General features: G+C 45.7%; 2 protein-coding genes across 3 annotated transcripts in view; one reads left to right on the forward strand and one right to left on the reverse strand.

The window, feature by feature from the left end:
* FGD1 (FYVE, RhoGEF and PH domain containing 1) overlaps positions 1–8,132 on the forward strand; it is a 44,100-nt gene extending 35,968 nt beyond the window's left edge. Inside the window, exons 12-18 of the mRNA XM_077887692.1 lie at positions 91–170; positions 3,803–3,833; positions 4,343–4,444; positions 4,815–4,940; positions 5,117–5,278; positions 6,572–6,715; positions 7,251–8,132. Of these exons, the coding sequence (XP_077743818.1) occupies positions 91–170; positions 3,803–3,833; positions 4,343–4,444; positions 4,815–4,940; positions 5,117–5,278; positions 6,572–6,715; positions 7,251–7,556 (951 nt within the window). The 3' untranslated portion in view covers positions 7,557–8,132. The remainder of the gene's footprint in view (positions 1–90; positions 171–3,802; positions 3,834–4,342; positions 4,445–4,814; positions 4,941–5,116; positions 5,279–6,571; positions 6,716–7,250) is intronic.
* A 29-nt stretch (positions 8,133–8,161) lies between these two features.
* Positions 8,162–13,508, reverse strand: TSR2 (TSR2 ribosome maturation factor). Of its 2 annotated transcripts, XM_077887695.1 has the most exons (5): positions 13,353–13,508; positions 13,101–13,191; positions 10,176–10,267; positions 9,435–9,605; positions 8,162–9,208 (listed from the first exon to the last, which is right to left on the reverse strand). In XM_077887695.1, exons 1-5 carry the CDS (start codon positions 13,431–13,433, stop codon positions 9,074–9,076), a joined length of 570 nt encoding a protein of 189 aa, XP_077743821.1. In that variant the 5' UTR covers positions 13,434–13,508; the 3' UTR covers positions 8,162–9,073. The 2 variants fall into 2 exon arrangements, with proteins under 2 accessions (XP_077743821.1, XP_077743822.1); XM_077887696.1 differs by lacking the exons at positions 10,176–10,267; positions 13,353–13,508.
* Positions 13,509–22,631: the final 9,123 nt, after the last annotated feature.

Genomic DNA, 22,631 nt, shown 5'->3' on the forward strand with positions numbered 1-22,631 from the left:
GACCGCAAGTCTTTGCGTGCATGTGTGCAGAGGGTAAGGTCCCTGTGGAGCTTAGTAGTCCTGACAAAGCCTCTTTCTCCCTCCATTCAGCTAAAGGAAAGCTCCAACCTCAATCTGCCTCGGACCTTCCTGGTGTCAGGAAAGCAGCGCTCCCTGGAGCTCCAGGCTAGGTACTTGCCCTTACCTATACCTTCCCTCCAGACCCCTCTTTCGCTTCAGATACAAGGCATTCTAGGCCTTGTGCCAGGCTACCTCCCCAAGGAAGAGATTGTTCCAGAGAAAAGATGGGTACCTTTTCCCAAAGATGCAGCTTTGCTCTTCTGGTGGGTTTTGTTAGAGGAGAGGGAAGAATGAGATATTAATCCAAGCAGGAATGACAACAACATAGTTTATTGTAGATTCAGAGATTTAAGAGAAATCACAATAAAATGCAATCCTTGGTCCATGAAAGTAGCCTAATTTGAGCAAAACCCTAAAATATATTTGCAAGAAAATAGGGAAAATCTAAGTGTGAGCTGAACAATAGCTGTTGGGGAATTATTGCTAACTTTTTCAGGTGTGATAATGGTATAATGGTTATACAGGAGAATGGCCTTGTTTTTTTCATGTTGCACATTGAAGATTTAGTATCATGATATCTGTAATTTATTTTTAAATGATTTATCAACCAAAAAATACATACACATGTACATATATTGACACACATAAATACATACATACATATACATATATATGAAGTAAATATAGCAAAATATTTTTTAAATTTGCATCTATAGGATAGGCATACATTTAATGAATTTGTGTTATCCTGTCTTTTTTGTACACTTGAAATTTTTTATAAACTTTTAAAAATAGTAGCATTTAAAAATAATGCCTAGCCATTTAATAAAGAGGCTTTCACATCCATCCTCTACTTGGATGATTATAATAATAGCTCACATTTAGTGAAGACTTGCTCTTATGCTAGGCACTGTTTTAAGTTAATTTTAACTTAATTTAAGTTTAAACTGACTAGTTGAATCCTTAACACAACCGTTGAAGTAGCTACTGTTACCATCAATCCCATTTCACAGATGAGCAAACCAAGGCACAGAAGAGTTGTGTACTTTGCCCAACATCCCACAGCCAGAAAGGAGCAGAGCTGGAAATAGAGCTCATGCTGCCTGCTGAGGGCCCAAGTGATACGGTATCATGGTCAGGGTCAGGGCCAGAGAATGGATGCATATGAGTAGATGATCTGTTTCTGACAGGCTGCAAGGAAGTGAGAAGTGAGAGTCAGAAGCCTCATTGCTGGGATTGCATGGAGGCAGGAAAGAGAGATGAATATGGCTAGAAGGTGTCCTCCTAGAGGATGCAAGATAGGTGTTGGCTTTGAAGCTCTGGGAGACTGAGAGACCATCAGCAGCCAGGAAGCAAGAACAAAGTAAATGATGGGCACATCCAGGAGAGGGCTCAGCAGAACCGGAGTGACAAGTCACATGACTCAGCTCTTCCTCTGGGAGGATGGGAGGGAGGGGGCCTCAGAGAGACAATGGAGCCAAAAGGAGTACTGAGCAGTGCAGGATTTCCTCCTACTGGCAGAGGAAAGTCATGAAGGCTTTGCAATTGCTTTGCAATTGATTGTACTGCCCTTTAAAAAATTTTTAATGAAAAATTTCAAATATCCAGAAAATTAGAAATACAACAAACACCCATATACCTACCATTTAAACAATTGGTACTCAACCTTGGCAATGCAGGAATCAGCTGGGGAGCTTTTAAAAAATACTGATGTCTTAAGGGGCACCTGGCTGGCTCAATCAGTAGAGCATGTGACTCTTGGTCTTGGGATTATAGGTTCAAGCCCCACGTTGGGGGGATTACTTAAAATATTTTTTAAAATACCGATGTCTGAGACCCACCCCCAAAGACTGAATTTGTCTGGGATACAGCCTCAACATGAGTTTTAAAAGCTCCCTTGGTGGTTTTAATGTGTGCATCAGGGTTTGGGACCACTACTGACTTAGAAGTCAACAACAATTGACATTTTGCCATATATAGCTTTGGCTAAATCATTATAAATTAAAGACATGATACTTCACCCCAGGCCTTTCCTCTATTTGCACACACACACACATACATACACACACACATTTTCTTTCTATATTGTATTATGAAAATATTCCAGGGCAGCCCGGGTGGCTCAGCAGTTTAGCGCCACCTTAAGCCCAGGGTGTGATCCTGGAGACCTGGGATCCAGTCCCAAGCGTCAGGCTCCCTGAATGGAGCCTACTTCTCCCTCTGCCTGTGTCTCTGCCTCTTTCTCTCTATGTGTCTCTGATGAATAAATAAAATCTTTTAAAAATAAAAAAAAGAAAATATTCCAAAATATAGAAAAGTTTAAAGAATTATACAGTGAACAACTGCAAACCCACCATATAGTTTCTACAAGTATTAACATTGTGCTATATTTAATCACAGACCTATCCTTTTATCCATCCACCAGTCCATCTGATTTATTAACACGCATTTCAAACAGTTACAGACATCAATACACCCTCACCCCTAAAGACTTTGGTGTGCATATTATTAAGTAGAATTCAATATTTGTTTAGTGTCTTCTCCTTTTCTTGAGGCCAATTTTCAACACAGGGAAATGCACAGGTCTTAAGTGTGTAACATCAGTGAGTTCTGACAAATATAAACACTCACGTCACATGTTTCTAAACAAAAATGGAAAGTTATATGTATTGTATATATGTTTTTGCTTAACATATTATAAGCAGCTTTATATACCATTTATGTTGTCTGACAGTAATGATGTACCATCATTTCTTTTTCTTTATCTGATCCCTTATTGTTGGACACTTAGGCTGTTTCCAATTTTTCATAATAAATAGCATTGCAATGGACATTCTTGCAGCTAAATATTAGCTCATAGCCTTAATTTTTCATGAAGTGATTCTAAGGATGTAGTCAGAATTTCCTATTAGAAAAATACTTTTGATGTCTGGTGTGTCAATATGGAAGGGGATTAGAAGAGACCAAGCAGGAGTCAGCCAAGAAGCTAGGTCCTATTCCTAGTGAGCAGTTTATGGGAGCTGTACCAGCATAGAGGCCCTGGAGGCTCCAGGGCAGACAGGAGAGGTAGGAAGGGAAGGAAAAGGAAGAGTTCACTTACACCGATTCAGCACCTAGTAGACCAAGGATTGTGCTGGGCACTTACATGTCACTTCAGTTACTGCTCAGAACAACCTAGACTGGTAATTATCTCCATGTAAAATGGAGAAGGAAATGGACTAAAGAAAAACAAACTGCCCTCCTCTCTCAAACTTGCCATTCCAACAACAGGGAACTATTTTGGGTTTCTTGTCTGTTCCATACATTTACACACACCTCACCCATGGCCCTCTACCTGAGGTCCAGCACCTCCTTGAAGAAACCTTCCTTAACAGCCCCCACTCCAATTCCAGGCTGGGGCAGGTCTCTTCTTCTGGGCTCCTCAGCCCTATTTTCACCCTGTCATGGTGCTTATCCCCCTGTACTGTCCTTGGCCATCTCCCCTCCTAGACCGTGCACTCCTTAAGGGTAGGGTTCTCTCTGAGTTCCGAGTTCCTAGCACAGGGTCTGGAAAGTATTAGTAATTGTTGAAAAAACAAACTCAGACGGGCTACATGACTTGCCAAAGATCACACGATAAGTTAAAGACCAGAAGATCAAAACCCCGGTCTGACTCCAAAACACTTGCTCTTTACCACTCTAGTTGCTTTTGGTTGGCCTGCCTAACCCAACATTTTTCTTTCCCCCCCCCCCAACCCCCAAGGACTGAGGAGGAGAAGAAAGACTGGGTCCAGGTAACATCCAAGAAGGTTTTGTGGTAGGGGGCTGGAAGAGCATTAACAGGTCTCCTTGGGGTTGGTGGACTCTCCCCTAAAACTCATATCAGACCAGAATGGGCCTGGACACCTGCTTTCCAACAAACATTACCATCCCCACTTTACAGATGAGCAAACTGAGGTCCAAAGGTTAAAGGGATACGCAAATTTTTCTTTTAGGAAGCTGGCTCTGCTGAGAGTGTAGCCCCAGTAAATTAAATCCTGTGAAATCTTAAGCCCAGACAGTGGCCAGGAAGACCTTCTGAGGTTTTTCAACCACTGAATCCCCTCCCCCATTTCACAAATCTAAGAACTGAGACTTGGAGTTGGGATTGGGCTTGCTCAGGATCATATGCCTAGCAAGGAGCAGTTTGGTCTAGAAGCCACCTTTTTTGACCCGAGGCTTGGTCATAGGAAGGTGAGGTGAGGGTGGAAACAGGTGAATTGTGAGGTGATCTGACCCTTATTTCTCACAACCCCCTCTACAGGCCATCAACTCCACACTCCTGAAGCATGAACAGACGCTGGAGACCTTCAAACTGTTGAACTCAACAAACAGGGAAGATGAAGACACACCTCCTAACTCTCCAGTAAGAGTCCCCACCCCCTTCTCCTGCAATGGGACCTCTCCCAGGCTTCCAAGTCCCCACTTTATGTTGAGATGATCCATTCCTCTTACCAGAGAGTAAAGATCAGAGAGGCAGTGCATGACCTCAGAAGCCCAGACTTCTGAGGTATGGCTGCAGCAAAATCATTGGGGAAACCGAGGCCCAGAAAGTCAAAATGACTTGTCTTCAGTAGCACAGTAAGGTAGGGACAGAGCAAGGACTCAAAGGCAGGTCTTCTGAATGTATCTGCCACCTCCCAATGATGATCCAAGCCTTGGGGCAGAGGGCAGGGGCTGGCTGGACTGGGCTGGGGAGTAGCTATCTGTGACCTGGGACCTGGCCCTCTCTCCAGAACGTGGATCTTGGGAAGCGGGCACCTACACCCATCCGAGAAAAGGAAGTCACCATGTGCATGCGCTGCCAGGAGCCCTTCAATTCCATCACCAAACGCAGGCACCACTGCAAGGCCTGCGGGCATGTGAGTTTTGGCAGGCAGGGGCAGAGCTAGGGAGGGGACAGGCTGGCAGCCCAAAGGCCCAATTCTGAGTGGGTTACCCTCCAAGTGGGGGAGGCCATGAGTCTACTGTGGGAGTTGATACACTGAAGGGAAAGATCGGCAGGAACCAGGCTGTTTTTGCCCACTTGCCACCCCAGGTGGTTTGTGGGAAGTGCTCCGAGTTCCGGGCCCGCCTCATCTATGACAACAACCGCTCCAACCGTGTGTGCACTGACTGCTACGTGGCCTTGCATGGGGTGCCTGGGAGCAGCCCAGCCTGCAGCCAGCATACACCCCAGCGCCGGAGGTCTATCCTGGAGGTAAGAGCCAGGTCCCCAATTAACACTCCCACACTGACCACATGGGCCCCAGCCACACACCCAGTGTGATTGATGCCTGGGCATCTCTGAAATGCTAGGGTGCCATTTGCATCCACTGAACAAGTGACCCAGGCTTGGAGTGAGTAAAATGAGTGCAAGAATGAAAGACTAATTTTTATTTAAGTGCTTTAGACATTTAATCCTCACAGTAACTAATCTATCCATGCTATTACTATCCCTGTGTTACATATGAGGAAGCTGAGGCCCAGGGAGTTATTTGCCCAAATTACACAGCCAGCAAGTGGCAGAGCTAGGATGTTTTTTCAATTAACAAATTATCTTTTCTTATTACAAAGTAGAATATGTGTGCTGAAGAATATCAGACAATATACACAAAAATAATAAAAACGCCATATTCCTTCTACCTACTAGATTACCACCATTAACACTTCTGCTGTAGCATGCATGCATATACACACATTTTTTGGGTTTTTTAACCAAATTGAGGTATTTATTTTATTTAACACTTAAAGAATGCTTACTCTGTGAGCGCTGGGTTGGCTGTCAGTTAAGTGGCCAGCTCTTGATTTGGGCTCAGATCATGATCTCAGCGTTGTGAGATCAAGCCCCCGCAGTGAGCTACTCACTCAGCAGAAGTCTGCTTGAGGATTCTCTCCCTCTCCCTCTGCCCCTAACCCCCACTTACGTGCACACACTCATTCTAAAATAAATCAATCTTTAAAAAAAAAAAAGGCTTACTCTGTACCAGGAAGTATTTTGAGCACTTTACATATATTAATTCATTTAATCCTTAAAACAAACCTGTATGCTCTCCCTCCAAGTTGATACATTTTCATCTAGAGCTGGGATTCTGAGCCAGACTGTCTTACCCAGCTAGCTACTCAGTTTCCTTCACCACAATGCTAGGTTGCCTCTTGTTAAATGTAAGGAATGGATTAATGATGAAAGATGGAAAACAGGTGAGGCATAAATGCATAATGACTTGAGGAATAAATGAACTGATGAAGAAAGGATGCCTGCCCAGCATTTAAGTGCCCCTGCTGAGATACCCCTCCCACCAACTCTTAGGAGACAGCAGCCATGGCAGTTCATCAGACAAGCCTGGCTTTCAATCTTGATTCTAACTCACCGGGGGTGGGAGGTACTGGACATATCACTCCGGCCACCTGAGCTTCAGCTTTATCAATCCCCAAGCTGAGAGGGTGTCAAAGCCAAGAGTAGCTAGGCCAGGCCTTCTGTCATCACTCATGTCCCCTGTGTCTCTGGCCACAGAAACAGGCCTCAGTGGCTGCGGAGAACAGCGTCATCTGCAGCTTCCTACACTACATGGAGAAAGGTGGGAAAGGCTGGCACAAGGCATGGTTCGTGGTCCCTGAGAATGAACCCTTGGTGCTGTACATCTATGGAGCCCCTCAGGTGTGCATCCTATTCCCTCAGATCCTTTCAGCCACCTGGCAAAACCAGGCTGTTCCTCTTCCCCTTCAGTCTTTGACCTCTCCTTGGCCCTGGGGAGCTGGGTAAGCCTAAGGGGAAATCAGAGCCCCTACCCTTGTGAAACAAAGACCACCTAGAGACAAGGAGTGATCCTGGGCCAACATGTAGGGAAAAGTGGGGTGAGCTGGTGGGGTAGTTTCCTGGAAGAAGCCGGAGTGGTTAGGCACTGCTAGGTCCGGTTTGGAGCCGGGAAAAACTGTAAATGGAGGCAACAGCCTAGTACAAAGGCCTGCAAACATTATTTGGTATATGCTAGAGACTAGCCCAACTGGTTTTGGTTGTGGGAGGAAACAGGTATTTTAACTGGCCTGCATGCTAGCCTCAGTTGACATTTTCCTATTGCTATCAGGGGTGCCATGGAAGTTTCCTGAGCAGGGGAAGGAAGAGGGGTTTGGCAGATGCAAAACTAGTGAGAAGCCCAGCCTCCAGGTGACCCCAGCTCTTTCCTATTCCCTAGGATGTGAAAGCCCAGCGCAGCTTGCCCCTCATTGGCTTTGAGGTGGGACCTCCTGAGGCAGGGGAGCGGCCTGACAGAAGGCATGTCTTCAAGATCACCCAGAGCCACCTGAGCTGGTACTTCAGCCCTGAGACAGAGGAGCTGCAGCGGCGCTGGATGGCAGTGCTTGGTCGGGCAGGCCGTGGGGACACGTTCTGCCCTGGGCTCACACTGTCTGAAGACAGGGAGATGGAGGAGGCACCAGTGGCAGCTTCAGGAGCCACTGCTGAACCCTCTGAAGCCCCCCAGACCCGAGACAAGACCTAGAGGGTTCAAAGGGGTAACTGGGGCCCCCTGCCCCACACTCTAGCTGCCCATGTCCAATTGGGGGCCCCAGCCCCCTCCCTCCCAGCTCAGTCAATACTTGAACTCCCATCACGGGCACTTTCAATCCCCAGTGCCGGGTCTTGGGTTTTTTAATTCATCTTTTTCCAAAACATGGGCTTTAAAAAAAATTCCTACAGTGATGTCAATTTTTTTTAAATCCCTGTCCCCAAGGAGGGTGGGAACTGTTGCTAGACCCCCTTGAATTAGGCCGGTTTTGCCCCCATCCCCTCAACACCCTACAGATCCTGCCTCCACCCAATTCCGCCCCACACCCAAAGCACTGGAAGCTGGAGATCTGGATTCAAGTGCCAGCTCTGCCACTGACCCCATGGCCCTGGCCCACCCCTGCCCTCTCAACCAGTGTCTTCACACACGTTATGTGGGATGGTGACCAGACCCCTCCTGCCTCTCCCATGGCTTACAGCTTTTCCCCAGCCCCAAGCTACCCAGTATTTTATCGTCCAGACCCATGGCAGGGCCACAGGGCAGGACAGGGGAATGGTGGTGGGGGGCGGGGGGTGGGGAGGAGGACCATGGATACTCTGTTTTGTTTTTTAAAGAAAAATACAGTTTATTTCAGGCTTATGGAAACTTTCAGAGTGCTGCTATGTTCCATATGTCCATCTGTGTGTTTGTTCAAAGTAACAGGCTGCTAGGGTGCCCAGAAACTGCTTCCTTGCTGAGCTCTGAAGCCCAGCTCCTAAAAGGCTGATTCCAAGGCTCGTCACAGGTCAGAGATTAAACAATAAGGTACTATTTACTGAGGTTTTAAGCCTCATCAGTGGATTTGGATAAGAATATGGAAAGAAGTTAGAGGAGACAGAAGACAAAGCCCAGGTCCCCCAAGCTCTCCACCTAGCTGAAATCTTCAACTTCCTGAAGAAACCCAGGGCTGGAGGCTAGGATGCAGAAAGGGAGTGTTCCTGGGAGATTCCAATTTCTGGGCAGGGGTACAGAGCTGCTGTGTGTATGTGGGGGGAGAAGGAGAGGTACCATAGTTATTTTCATTCACATCTTCGACTCATCTCGCTTCCAGTTTGCATGTTCATCTCATCATTCCTGACCCAGCAGAAGCATTGGTCGTCCCATTTGTCCTCTCCCTTCACAGATCCACCTGGCCACTGTCAACCAGTGCTTACCTTCTCCTCCAGTCACACCCTCACCTGCTCATCCCTCCCTCTTCATACTGAATGCACCTGAGAGGCAATGTGCTGGGAAACAGGGCCTCATCATGCAGACAGTAACTTAAGGCCCAAGGGAGTGTGGTGAACCAGGTCACATCACCTAAAGAGCAAGGACCATAGGGCTCTTCTTCCCCTGGAGGAAACTGGACAGGGGAACAGGGAGAGGGTGGAGATGAGGCAACCAGTCCAGCAGTCCACAACCCTCCCCAAAACCCCTACAAACAAGTCTTGAAACAACTAGCAAGCAAGGGCCCAAACCATTTCCAGCCCCACTCATTTCTTTCTCCGGACAATGGTCCAGCCATCCTCCACTATATCCTCTTCTTTAATAGTCTGGGAGTCTGGACCAGAGGATGCAGGCTGGGGGCAGACCCCATCTGTAGCTGCCCCATCATTCGTATCTGTGACCTGGAGGAGAAATATAGGAGAGAGCTAAATATAACACCTCCTGGCTATGGCCACTGGAGACCCAGGCTCTCCCTCCCCACCCTGCCAGGATTGGCTGTGTGACCTTAGGAAAGTTCCCTGCCCTCTCTGGATAATATACCCTCCCTATCATTTCCCTGTGAAACTAGCTAATTTCCCAGAAAATTGAAGATATCTGCATTTCCCCACCCAGGGGCACCCCCTTCACCTCCATCTCCTCCATGCTGTCCACATCATCTTCATCCGTCTCTCTGGCTGTTGCAACTGCAGTGGCTCTGACCCTGTACTTTCTCTGGGTGATGTGGGAGGCCATCTCCTTCAGAGCAGCCCCATCACCCCTCTGGAAGTGGTGGAACATGGTCTGTAGCTGCTGGCTCACCTACCAAGAAAACATTCAAACAGCTCGGATTTTTTTTAGAGAACCTACAATACAACCAGCCTGCGTTTGCAGAAAGAGGAGGGAGGGGCTTGGAATTTTCCAGAAGAGAATAGGGCTCTTTCTCCCCAAGGAGTTTACTAATGAAGGAACCATATATGAAGGACTCAGGTAAGGGCCTAAAGCATGGAAGGAGGGCTTCCAAACAAGGCAGGCACTAGAACTAGGTTTGAAAGCAGAGGTAAAAGGGAAGGCAATCCCAGCAGAAATTAATGGAGTAATGTTAACCAGAGCAGGGGTGGAAATGTACCTGGCCTGACTTGCCCTTGGGCTGGGGGTAAAGAACAGATCTGGTTGAGAATGATGTATGGAGAGAAATAAAAGAGAAGAGGCAGCATTTGGAAAGACCTGGGAAGACTAGACTTTTTCCTTGAGGCAAAAGGGAGTCACAAAAGGTTCTTGTGTAGGACTCAAGAAAAGAATGGTTAGACCCAAGAGTCTTGGCCTCAAAACAGTTAGGGAGAAGACAGACTGCAGGCAAGGAAATGGCAGATGTGTCCACAATATGCTCACCTGGGGCAGACTCCCATCCTCCACAACTGTATCAAATTCGTTCGTCATGAGTTCCCCAAGGAAGTCTTCCACCTCACCTAGCTCCAAGTCAGCTGAGTAGGAAAGCAAAGACCAGCCAACTGAATCACTCCTGCCCACTACTATTCACTACCTACTTGGTGGATCCACATCTGATTGGTGGGCAAAGGTCCAAACAGCGGGCCTTTTACTCACTGAAGCATGCTGTACTCCAGGTTTTACATGATTTTTAAAAACCAAACAAACACTAAATACCTAATTTCCAATCTCCTGCATCCTACCCATTCCTCTTATTCCCACAGCATCCCAATCAGACTCACCGTCTTTCATCTGACCTATTTTAACTGGCCTCCATCTGTAACCATGAACAAGTTATATACCTCTGTGCCTCTATTTTCTCATTTACAAAGAGGGGCTAATAGTGGCCTTCTTGAAGGTCTGTTATGAGGAGTCACCTAAATAATGCCTAGCATACGAGAAGCCCATAAACCATGTTAATTTCCATCACTCAGGGCTGAAGTTTTTGAAATGTAGAGACCCTTCACAACTGTGGCACCTACAGCAGTGTTTCATATCCTGCTTTTGAGAAATAGCTGTCCTGCTAGTTTTTTTTTTTTTAAAGATTTTATTTATTTATTCATGATAGTCACAGAGAGAGAGAGAGAGGCAGAGACACAGGCAGAGGGAGAAGCAGGCTCCATGCACCGGGAGCCCGATGTGGGATTCGATCCCGGGTCTCCAGGATCGCGCCCTGGGCCAAAGGCAGGCGCCAAACCGCTGCGCCACCCAGGGATCCCCTGCTAGTTTTAAAAGAAAACTATCCAGGCACCTGGGTGGCTCAGGGGTTGAGCGTCTGCCTTTGGCTCAGGTCGTGATCCCAGGGTCCTGGGATGGAGTCCTGCATTGGGCTCCCCGCGGTGAGCCTGCTTCTCCCTCTGCCTATGTCTCTACCTCTTTCTCTGTGTCTCTCATGAATAAATAAAATATTTTAAAAGGTAAATAAAAGGGCAGCCCCGGTGGCACAGCGGTTTAGTGCCGCCTGCAGCCCAGGGCATGATCCTGGAGACCCGGGATCGAGTCCCGCATCGGGCTTCCTGCATGGGGCCTGCTTCTCCCTCTGCCTGTGTCTCTGCCTCTCTCTCTCTCTCTCTCGTTCTCTCTCTAAATGAATAAATAAAATCTTTAAAAAAAAAAAGGTAAATAAAAAATAAAGCTATCCATAGAAGCTAATGGGAAACAAAGGAAAACCGACTTTTTGTGGTTCTTATCTTTACCAAAGCTTTTATTGTTGATTATTTTGACTTTTATTTTTTTTAATTTTTATTTATTTATGATAGTCACAGAGAGAGAGGGAGAGGCAGAGACATAGGCAGAGGGAGAAGCAGGCTCCATGCACCAGGAGCCCAACGTGGGATTCGATCCCCGGTCTCCAGGATCGCGCCCTGGGCCAAAGGCAGGCGCCAAACCGCTGCGCCACCCAGGGATCCCTTATTTTGACTTTTAAGGAGGAGCTGAAGAAAAGAGCTTGTCTTACATAATTTAACTGGAGAAGCTTTTTCTTCACTGCACATCTAATGGAGCTAGTCTTCCATAGCATGCATTTTGGCAAATGCTGGCCTAATGGACAAAACCAAAGGCATGTAAGGTCTTCCACATCTTATCCTCTTCCTGGGGCGTCCCCACTCCCCAGCTTCATTCTCTACCACTCCTTACACCCACAAGTGCACACACACCCTTATTCCAATACTGAGCTCCCTGCCACTTTCCAAATATAACACATAATCTTCTCATACCACTGAACTTATTTGTGTTTTGCTGTCTCCCCCGCCTAGTTAACTCCTTTTCACCCCTTAAGACTCAACCCAATCTCTACTTCCCTGAACAATATACAAAAGAAGCTTCCTCCTCAGTCTCAGGCTACCCAAGCACCCTGAGCTCCTCCTTATTAGAATATCTATCACCTTGAGTGTAAATGCCTATTTACTTAAGTGGATCCATCACTAGATGGTAAACTTCTTTGAGAAAACTCTGCCTGTCATCTCCAAGACTAAAAACCTGAATAAAAAATCTTTTTTTTAAAGATTTATTTACTCATGAGAGACACACAGACAGAGGCAGAGACACAGGCAGAGGGAGAAGGAGGCTCCCCGTGGGGAGCCCGATGCAGGACTCCATCCTGGGACTACAGGATCACACCCTGAGCCAAAGGCAGATGGTCAACCGCTGAGACACCCAGGGGTCCCCTGAATAAAAAACCTTGCAAAAATCCTAATATGCAAAAGGCCCACTAGAGGATCCCTTATTCTTACATGATCTTCAGGATATATCAAAGATGTAGATCTTTGCTGTCCAAATGACCAAATGTGGTTACTGAGCACTCAAAATGCGGCTAGGCCAAATTGAGAACGTGCTAAAATTGTAAAATACCCACGAGATTTTGAAAACTTAATACTAAAAAGGGATGTAAAACATCTCGTTAATAATCTTTTACATCAATTACCTGTATTTTAGATATATTGAATTCAATAACGTTAATTTCATTTGCTTCTTTTTTACTTTGTTGAAGTGGCTGCTAGAAAACTTTATATGGTATGATGTGATTCGCACTGTGTTTTTATTGGACAATGCGGAGATACTGGGTATTAACCCATTTTAGGAATTAGGAAACTGAGTCTCAGGTTAAAAAAAAAAAAAAAAAAAAAAAAAAACTTGCCCAGAGTGATACCGCGAGCCCGTAAGCCATCTGAACTCAAGATTCTGACTCCAAACCCTGTATTCATTCCACCTCGGCCTCAGTTAGGTCCCATCCCGCAACCATTCAAGAGGAAGCGCGTGCTCTCCAGGACCCGCCACTCCTCCTCCCCGCGCCCCCCCCCAGACTTGTCGCAGTGCCTCACGTTCACTCACCATTGCGGAAGAAGTACTCCTCTACTGCACCCCCCAGCCACTCGGCCTTCTCCTGGCTGTGCACGCCCCCGAAGCCATTCTCCACAGCGATCTATGAACACAGGCCCAAGCCCACCACGTCAGTTGGAAGCCGGCCTAGGGAGGCGGAGGACTGGCTGGTAATGCGGCCAGGTGGAGCCTCAGGCGCGTTGTCCAGCCAACTCTGGTTCTGCCCCACACCCTAACCTTTATCCCAGCTGTGCCCCCACTCACCTGCAAAGCTGGCCAGGCCTCCAGCGCCGCCCGGACACCAGCTCCGAAGAGCGCCCGTGAATCTTCCCCAGCTCCAGCCATCGTCCTGCCTCGGACCACGTGATGTCCAGGAGGCCCAATCGCTACGCAGCACGGCCCAGGCCGAATGAGCCGAAAGCCGAACCTAAGAACGCAGATTTGCCTTTTCTGCTGACCTGGCAGCAAGACCAGAGCAATAAAAAAGTCTGTCAGAGCAATAGATCACATCACCACAGTTAACTCCTATGGAATAAACCAAAGGAAGCCAGGAGTGGCTGACGCGCGTGGCCATGGGTTCTTGAAAGATGTGAGGAACTTAATAAAGATACAGATTCCAGGGCTTGATTCCAGATACCCCAATACCTTAGATTGTGACTGGATTTGGAGACAGAGCCTCCAAATTGGTAAATAAGGTAAAATGAGGCCTTAGAGGTGCACCCTAATCCAATATGATTGGTGTCCTTATAAGAAGAGGAGATTAGGACATAGAGACACAAGATGCACAAAGAAATGACAATGTGAACACAGAAGGTAGACATCTAAATCCAAAGAGAAAGACTTCAGAAGAAACCAAACCTGCTGACACCTTGATCTCGAAGTTCTGGAATTTCGAGAAAATACATTTTTGTTGTTAAAGTCACCAGTATCTGGTATTTAATTATGGCAACCCTAGCTAACTAATACAGCTGCACAACACTGTAAATATACTAAAAACCATTTACTTTTACACCTTAAGTGGGTGGAATTTATAGCATATAAATAGTATCTCAATAAAGCTGTTTTTAGAAAAATAGGATAGGTGATTCCCTCTCACAGCAAGGGTTGCAAACTTTGGACTAAACCATGTTCACAAATAGTACTGACTCTTCTGTGCCTGGGCCTATGCTAAATGCTGCTAGGTCATGTATGGAGTTAGATCGAATGCCTAAGGAGTTTACGGTCTGTCGTGCAAGATTGGCCAAGGACCCTAGACAATGATCACTGCTCTGGGTGAATCTAGGTTTTGAAGGGCCGGAAGGAGATAGAATTTTACAAACTATCTCAAAGAGAAATAGTACAAATTCAGTATGAAAGCATTGCTTCGGGGCAGCCCCAGTGGCTCAGCGGTTTAAAGCCGCCTTCAGCCCGGGGCCTGATCCTGGAGGCCTCGGGATCAAGTCCCACGTGGGGCTCTCTGCATGTAGCCTGCTTCTCCCTCTGCCTATGTCTGTGCCTCTTCTCTCTATCTCTGTGTGTCTCTCATGAATAAATAAATAAAATCTTAAAGAAAATAAAGCATTGCTTCGTATTTATAAAAGAAATCACAAATGTTACAAATTATGAAATTTAAGAAAACTGACAAATACTTGGGCATATAGGTGGCTCAGTGGTTGAGTGTCAACCTTTGGCTCAGGTCGTGATCCCAGAAAGTCCTGAGATGGAGTCCTGTATCAGGCTCTCCTCACAGGGAGCCTGCTTTTCCCTCTGCCTATGTCCCTGCTTTTCTGTCTCTCATGAATAAATAAAGAAAGAAAAAACTGATAAATACCATAAACCTTCCCAAACTCCCCAAAGTAAAATATTTTTATCAGTTCCTTGACTCACTTCACCACTATTTTCTTTTTTTTTTGGGGGGGGGGGCTACAAGTTTCTTGATACCCTCTTCTACATAAATATGACAATTATTTTACAATAACATTTTCTTGAGAGAATACAAGGAATTCAAGAGAATTCAATGCCATTTAGTTGATTAAAAAAACTTTTGTTAGCAGTAGTTTTAAAAAGTTTCAAAAAAAATAAAAAATAAAAAAATAAAGTTTCAACCTCACAATTTGTTATTAGCGGTTATTATCAGCAGTTTAACGCCACCTTCAGCCCAGGGCGTGATCCTGGGCTCCCTGCATGGAGCCTGCTTCTCCCTCTGCCTGTGTCTCTGCCTCTCTCTGTGTATAAAAATTAAAAAAAAATTGTTATTAGCAAGGTAATAAGATTGGTGTCAAGGGACGCCTGGGTAGCTCAGTGGTTGAGCATCTGCCTTCCGCTCAGGGCGTGATCCTGGAATCCCAGGATCAAGTCCCACTCGAATCCCACATCGAGTCCCATGTCGGGTCCCATGTTAGGTTCCCGCAGGGAGCCTGCTTCTCCCTCTGCCCATGTCTCTGCCTCTCTGTCACTGTATCTCGAATGAATGAATGAGTGAATGAATGAATGAATGAATAAATAAATAAATAAATAAATAAATAAAATTGTTGTTGAATTTGGGGAAACCTCCATCTAGTTTCTTTTATATGTGAACTGTAAAATTTCAGGGTATTCTAACTGTTCTTGTGCAGCGACAAATCTTAAATGCTCTTCAAACTGACAGTGCTCAATAACCAGGGACTCAGAAGTGGCCTGTGTAAGTGTGGGGTACTGAGGCTTAAGATTTACTAGTTCTATAATAAATCCATCTCTGTGCAATGTTAGAGGAGAAGGGAGCACAGGAGAGCCCCTGGGTGGCTCAGTCAGTTAAGCCTCTGCCTTTGGCTCAGGTCATGATCCTAGGGACCTGGGATCGAGAACCGCATCAGGCTCCTTACTCAGTGGGGAGCCTGCTTCTCCTCTGCTCTGCCTGCCACTCCTCCTACTTGTGCTCTCCCACACGCACACCTGTAAAATACATAAATAAATTTTTTTATATATTTTTTAAATTTTTATTTATTTATGATAGTCACACAGAGAGAGAGAGAGAGAGGCAGAGACACAGGCAGAGGGAGAAGCAGGCCCCATGCACCGGGAGCCCGACGTGGGATTCGATCCCGGGTCTCCAGGATCGAGCCCTGGGCCAAAGGCAGGCGCCAAACCGCTGCGCCACCCAGGGATCCCCAAATAAATAAAATCTTTAAAAATTTTTTAAAATCCCCATAAATAATTAAAGGGATCCCTGGGTGGCGCAGCGGTTTGGCGCCTGCCTTTGGCCCAGGGCTCGATCCTGGAGACCCGGGATCGAATCCCACGTCGGGCTCCCGGTGCATGGGGCCTGCTTCTCCCTCTGCCTGTGTCTCTGCCTCTCTCTCTCTCTCTCTGTGTGACTATCATAAATAAATAAAAATTTAAAAAAAAAAAAGAAGGGAGCACGGGGGCTCATGAGAGTCCATCAGAGGGGGTCCCTGACCCAGCCTCAGGGGTTGTGGCCAGCTCTCAGAGATGATGCTTGAGAGGCTTTTTAAAAGTTTGAATGGAATTTTGCCAAGTGGTGGAGTGTTACCAAAAAAAAAAAAAAAAGAATAAAAAGAGAGAGACTTTCATGCTGAGGAAACAATGTATATACAAAGACACAGCAGAAAACCACATGATGTGTAATGATAACCATGAGCTTTCCAGGCTGATAACTTCAGGAAGCATCAACGCCTACAGAGCTACTGAGACTCATTCCAACAGACTCAGCAATTTAAATTGAGTTCAAAGAAGCCCAAACAAAGATCTGAGATTAATCATCTCTGTGTGAGTTTCCAGGGTTTAATGCCTCTAATGTACATGGAGAGAGTAGGTAAGATTCTGATCACCACTTCCAGTGTGTTGTGGAGGGGGTTTCCACACCACCAGGTAATTCTCTGACACCAGCTGTGTGTTCTCCAATTCAACTCACCTCTAATACTGCCTCCCTTGTGATAGCCTCTGATCCCACAGCTTAAGGTTCAGTCTTACAAAACTACCACCTCCCCCCCACACGCACATGACATGCCAAACACAAATGCAGGTTGCCACCTGTGCTTCTGACCAAAGGGCTACATATGAGAGGGCACAGTAACCCCTTCCTCAGGCTCAATTAATTTGCTAGAACAGCTCACAAAACTCAGAGAAACATTTCACTTACTAAATCATCAGTTTAGGGACACCTGGCTGGCTCAGCCAGAAAAGCATGTGACTCTTGATCTTGGGGTTATGAGCAGGAGCCCTACATTGAGTGTAGAGATTACCTAAAAGTAAATAAATAAACTTTTAAAAAGTTTAGATTATTGGTTTATAAAAGAATATAACTCAGGGGATCCCTGAGTGGCGCAGCAGTTTGGCGCCTGCCTTTGGCCCAGGGCGCGATCCTGGAGACCTGGGATCGAATCCCACATCGGGCTCCCTGCATGGAGCCTGCTTCTCCTTCTGCCTGTGTCTCTGCCTCTCTCTCTCTCTCTCTCTCTGTGACTATCATAAATAAATTAAAAAAATAAAAATTAAAATTAAAAATTAAAAAAAAAAAGAATATAACTCAGGAACAGCCAGATGGAAGAGATGCATAGTGCAAGGTGGGTGGGAAGGAATGAGGAGCTTCCATGCTTTCTATAAATCTCCATGTGATCAACCTGGAAGGGCTCTGACAGGGTTCCTATGGAGACTTCGTACATAGCCATGATTGATTGAATCATTGGGCAATGGTGATTTGCTGTTGTTGTTGCTTAGTTTTTATTTTATAATCATAAACTTAACCCTGCAATCCAGCTAGACTTGGAGTAAGGAAAATATGGAACCCATAGAACTGCAGCAAAAGCACAAAGATTATAGGATATTTCGAGCAGATAGGGGTGAAGGGGTGCTCCCCTGAGCTACAGAAGGAATGGTCTGGTAGTTAAGATAAAACACAAGTCAAATTTATTAGAGCAGTGCTGATCTTCTTGCTGGTCTTGCCATCCTGGTCCCAAAGTGCTCTGTGGCTTTCACAATATCCATGCCCTCTTTCACTTTGCTGAAGACCACATGCTTGCCATCCAACCACTCAGTGTTGGCAGTGCAGATGAAAAACTGGGAACTGTTCATGTTGGGTCCAACATTTGCCATGGATAAGATGTCATTACTTGTATGCTTCAGGACAGAATTTTCATCATCAAATTTCTTCCCATAGATGGACTTGCCACCAGTGCGATTTTGGCATGTGAAATCACCACCCTGACAGACTTCCCTTTTTCTGTGCCTTGAGCCCATCTGGGAATCTGGTGAAGCCAATATATCCCTTTCCAGATTAATGTTTTTAAATGCATAAAATAAAATCTAGGCTACAAAGGAAACCAATTATATTAAAATATAGTTATCAAAACATTACAAAAACTATAATGTACATGTTTATTTGTGCATTAAATACTATGCTCTACTAGCAGGTTAGCAGTTAAATGACTACTCTGATTTCAAATTAATGGTGATTGTGAACAATATTTTAAGACATCTGCCATGAGGGGTGCCTGGGTGGTGCAGTCAGTTAAGCGTCTGATCTTGGTTCCTTTTTTTTTTTAAGGTTTATTTATTTATTTATTCAGAGAGAGAGCGAGAGGCAGAGACACAGGCAGAGGGAGAAGCAGGCTCCGTGCAGGGAGCCCGACGTGGGACTCGATCCAGGGTCTCCATGATCCCACCCCGGGCTGCAGGCGGCGCTAAACCGCTGCGCCACCAGAGCTGCCCATGATCTTGGTTTCGCTCAGGTCATGATCTCAGGGTCATAGGATGTAGCCCTGCATTGGGTTCTGTACTGAGGGTGGAGTCTGCTCAAGATTCTCTCTCCCACTCCCTCTGCCTCTCCCCCGTCTCTAAAATAAGCAAATAGGTCTTTAAAAAAAATCTGCGGGGTGCTTAGGTGGCTCAGTTGGTTAAGTATCTGCCTTCAGCTCAGGTCATGATCTCAGGGTCCTGGGATGGAGCCCCACATCAGGTTTCCTGCTCACCAGGGAGTCTGCTTCTCCCTCTGCCTTTCACCTCCCTCATACTCTCTCTGTCTTGCTCTCTCTCTCTCAAATAGATAAAACCTTTTCTTAAAAGGTTTCTTAAAAAAAGAAAAAGAATAAAAAAAAGATCTGCTATGGAAAATGTCTTTAAAATAGTGACAATTGGGAATTCCTGGGTGGCTCAGCAGTTTAGCCCCTGCCTTCGGCCCAGGGCCTGATCCTGGAGTCCCAGGATCAAGTCCCACGTCGGGTTCCCTGCATGGAGCCTGCTTCTCCCTCTGCCTGTGTCTCAGCCTCTTTCTCTCTGTGTCTTTCATGAATAAATAAATAAAATCTTTAAAAAAATAAAATAAAATAGTGACAATTTTGGGGATCCCTGGGTGGCTAAGCGGTTTGGCATCTGCTTCAGCCCAGGGCGTAATCCTGGAGTCCCGGGATCGAGTCCCATGTCAGGCTCCCTGAGTGGAGCTTGCTTCTCCCTCTGTGTCTCTGCCCCTCTCTCTCTGTGTGTGTGTGTGTGTCTCATGAATAAATAAATAAAATATTTTAATTAAATAAATAAATACACACTCAAATTCTATGCATGACACTTACTCTACTCCTACTCTAGACCCTATTCTAGAGTGAACATTTCAGACTAGATCAAGCCTTCAGATGAAGAGGGCAAGATTGACGTGTTGAAGACTAAACTCCCCAAACCTAAGCCTAAACTCAATCCCCAACATAAAACCTTAGACTGAAATCCAAGATTAAAACACAGATTGAGTTGCCAAGCTGAACTGCTAGTGTCTAAATGCAGCAGGTAGTTCCAGATGGAAATTTTTAGACTGGAACCCAGCCTGGAATTCCAAGAGACCCCACCAGACAGAGATCCCCAGGTGAAGTCATCATATTGAGATCCCTTAGGCTTGACCCCTCAGGCTAAAATATTCTGGACTGAACTCCCAAAACTTGATCTTCCCAAAGCAGGCCAGACCTAGCCACCCAGACTGAGTCTTGAGCTAAGCAATCACTTAAATGAGAGGCTCAGTCTCCTCTTAGATAAAAATCAGGCTTTCATATTGAATCCTTGGGTTTTTCAAGAATAAACTGTCAATGTTCAAGCCCTCAAAGTCATGTTCCCATAATGACATGCTAAGACCACAGATACATCCCCTCACTGAAAGTACAAACTGAGTCCATGTTCTGAAACAGCTTCCTCCAGAATGAAGACCTAATGTCTCTGAGCCTCCAAATAACATGCCCAGAATGAGCCCTAGAGGGAATCCTCAGTGAAAACCACCAGTATGTATCCCATGGTAGCCATGAGAAAGCATCTCATGGACTTCATGGACTTCAAGGAGCATGACTGATCAAGTGCCCCAGCTGCTGTAGTCTGAAATCCATCCCTACATTTCTGCAAAGACCATGCTTCCCATAAGTTACTCCTAGCCTGATGAGTATGACAGAGATACTTTGATGACTTTGGTTCAGGAGTCCCAGACAGCCTTGCCAAACTTTCCTTGCACTTGTAGCAGTCTGGAACACTTCTATTCAACCTTCCCGCCTTCTCTCCTTATTTGGGTTAATCTACATTGTAGACTCATAAATTGAACTGAATCCTTTAAAGTAAGCTTCTAGACCAAGGTCCCCCAACCTTATTCATGAAACTGATTCCCCAGAATGAACTTTCAGTCTCTCAGACCCTAAATTCATACCCCCAGAATGAGTACTCAAAATGGCATCCACAGAATTAGGGGCTCAGACTGAGAATCCCAGGCTGAGACATCTGCGCAGCAAGGCTGCTAGCTTCACATTCCAATTCACATTGTCCCTTTTCTTCTTTGGAATGGAACCCATATTTTCAGCTGGGTGAACATAAGTCCAGCTAAAAGACTACAGTTCCAGTATCCCTTGCAACTGATGACCATGTGCTATAAGCTTTGGCCAATAAGATTTATCTATTTTTATTTATTTTTTTAGATTTTATGTATTTATTCATGAGAGACACACAGAGAGAGGCAGAGACATAGGCAGAGGGAGAAGCAGGCTCCCCACAGGGAGTCCAATGCGGGACTCAATCCCCAAACCAGGATCATGCCCTGAGCTGAAGGCAGACTCTCAACTGCTGAGCCACCCAGGCATCCCTGGCCAATAAGATTTATTTATTTTTATTTATTTATTTATTTATTTATTTATTTATTTATTTATTTAATAAATTTATTTTTTATTGGTGTTCAATTTGCCAACATATGGAATAACACCCAGTGCTCATCCGACATCAAGTGCCCCCCTCAGTGCCCGTCACCCAGTCACCCTCACCCCCCTCCCACCTCCCCCATTCCACCACCCCTAGTTCGTTTCCCAAGTTAGGAGTCTCTCATGTTCTGTCTCCCTTTCTGATATTTCCCACTCATTTTTTCTCCTTTCCCCTTTATTCCCTTTCACTATTTTTTATATTCCCCAAATGAATGAGACCATATAATGTTTGTCCTTCTCCGATTGACTTATTTCACTCAGCATAATACCCTCCAGTTCCATCCACGTTGAAGCAAATGGTGGGTATTTGTCATTTCTAATGGCTGAGTAATATTCCATTATACATAAACCACATCTTCTTTATCCATTCATCTTTCGATGGACACCGAGGCTCCTTCCACAGTTTGGCTATTGTGGTCATTGCTGCTATAAACATCGGGGTGCCAATAAGATTTAAATGGAAGAGATAGGCAGTTCCTTGGGACTGCTTTTATATGTGAGAAATAAGTCTGATCCACAATGACTCAGCAGTCCACACCCAAATGCTGATGCTGAGCACCTAACAGTGAGTGATCCAGACAGAGCTCCTGACTGACCAGTACAGTGAGACTGATCCCCAGTACTAAGCTAGCAGTGTCTTAACCTTTAGACAGGCAACCATGAGGTAAGTGGTTGAAACAGTTTCTAGACCAAACCCCCAAAATGATGTCTCCAGAACAAATATCCTGCCTGAGCTCCCTGAAGAAGTTTCCCAGATTGTGTGCAAGAGACAGTTTGCAGAACAATGTTTCAGACCCCATACTGAGGCCACATTCTGAACCCCCCAAAATGAAACTCCTTACCAACCTCAGAATGAACCACTGGATGGAGCACCAACCTAATTACAACCAGAGTGAGCCCCTTCACTGTGCCTAGTAGGCAGAATCCCCTAATCGGAGCCTCCAAACTGAGTTCTCCAGAGTAGAATTCCCTGATAAATCTCCCTGAAGCTGATCTGCCAAACTAAGGTCCCAAGATCAAGTCCCTCAGGCTAAAACTCCAGAATCACCTCCAATGATAGTGCTAGGTGGTCTACTCAAGTTGTTCAGATTGAACCCAAATATAGGCCCCCAGAGTGAGTGCCTAGGCTATGCCCACAAAATGATTCCACGAATTGAAATTTTCACATCAAGCTCCTGTACTAAAATTGAGATAGCCAGTAACAATGTTGGAACTTACCTGAGCCCTGTGTTCCTGGTAAGCAACCATGGTCCAAAACTCCTCCAGTCTTTGTGTTCTGAGGAAGGGCTAGCTACCAAGGACATCCCTGCTCCCACATATTCTGACTCAGCTCCACCATTCCTCAGTGACTGAAATAAGA

Source organism: Canis aureus, chromosome X, assembly GCF_053574225.1.
Source record: "Canis aureus isolate CA01 chromosome X, VMU_Caureus_v.1.0, whole genome shotgun sequence".
In the NCBI taxonomy this organism is placed as follows: Eukaryota; Metazoa; Chordata; class Mammalia; order Carnivora; family Canidae; genus Canis; species Canis aureus.

Excerpts from the sequence above, each read along its gene's own strand:
- TSR2 (XM_077887695.1), bottom strand. The coding sequence starts at position 13,433 with ATGGCTGGAGCTGGGGAAGATTCACGGGCGCTCTTCGGAGCTGGTGTC. Across the intron at positions 10,268-13,100 it reads GGAGTACTTCTTCCGCAATG|CTGACTTGGAGCTAGGTGAG; the intron begins GTGAGTGAACGT and ends TTTCCTACTCAG. Across the intron at positions 9,209-9,434 it reads ACAGCATGGAGGAGATGGAG|GTCACAGATACGAATGATGG; the intron begins GTGAAGGGGGTG and ends TTTCTCCTCCAG.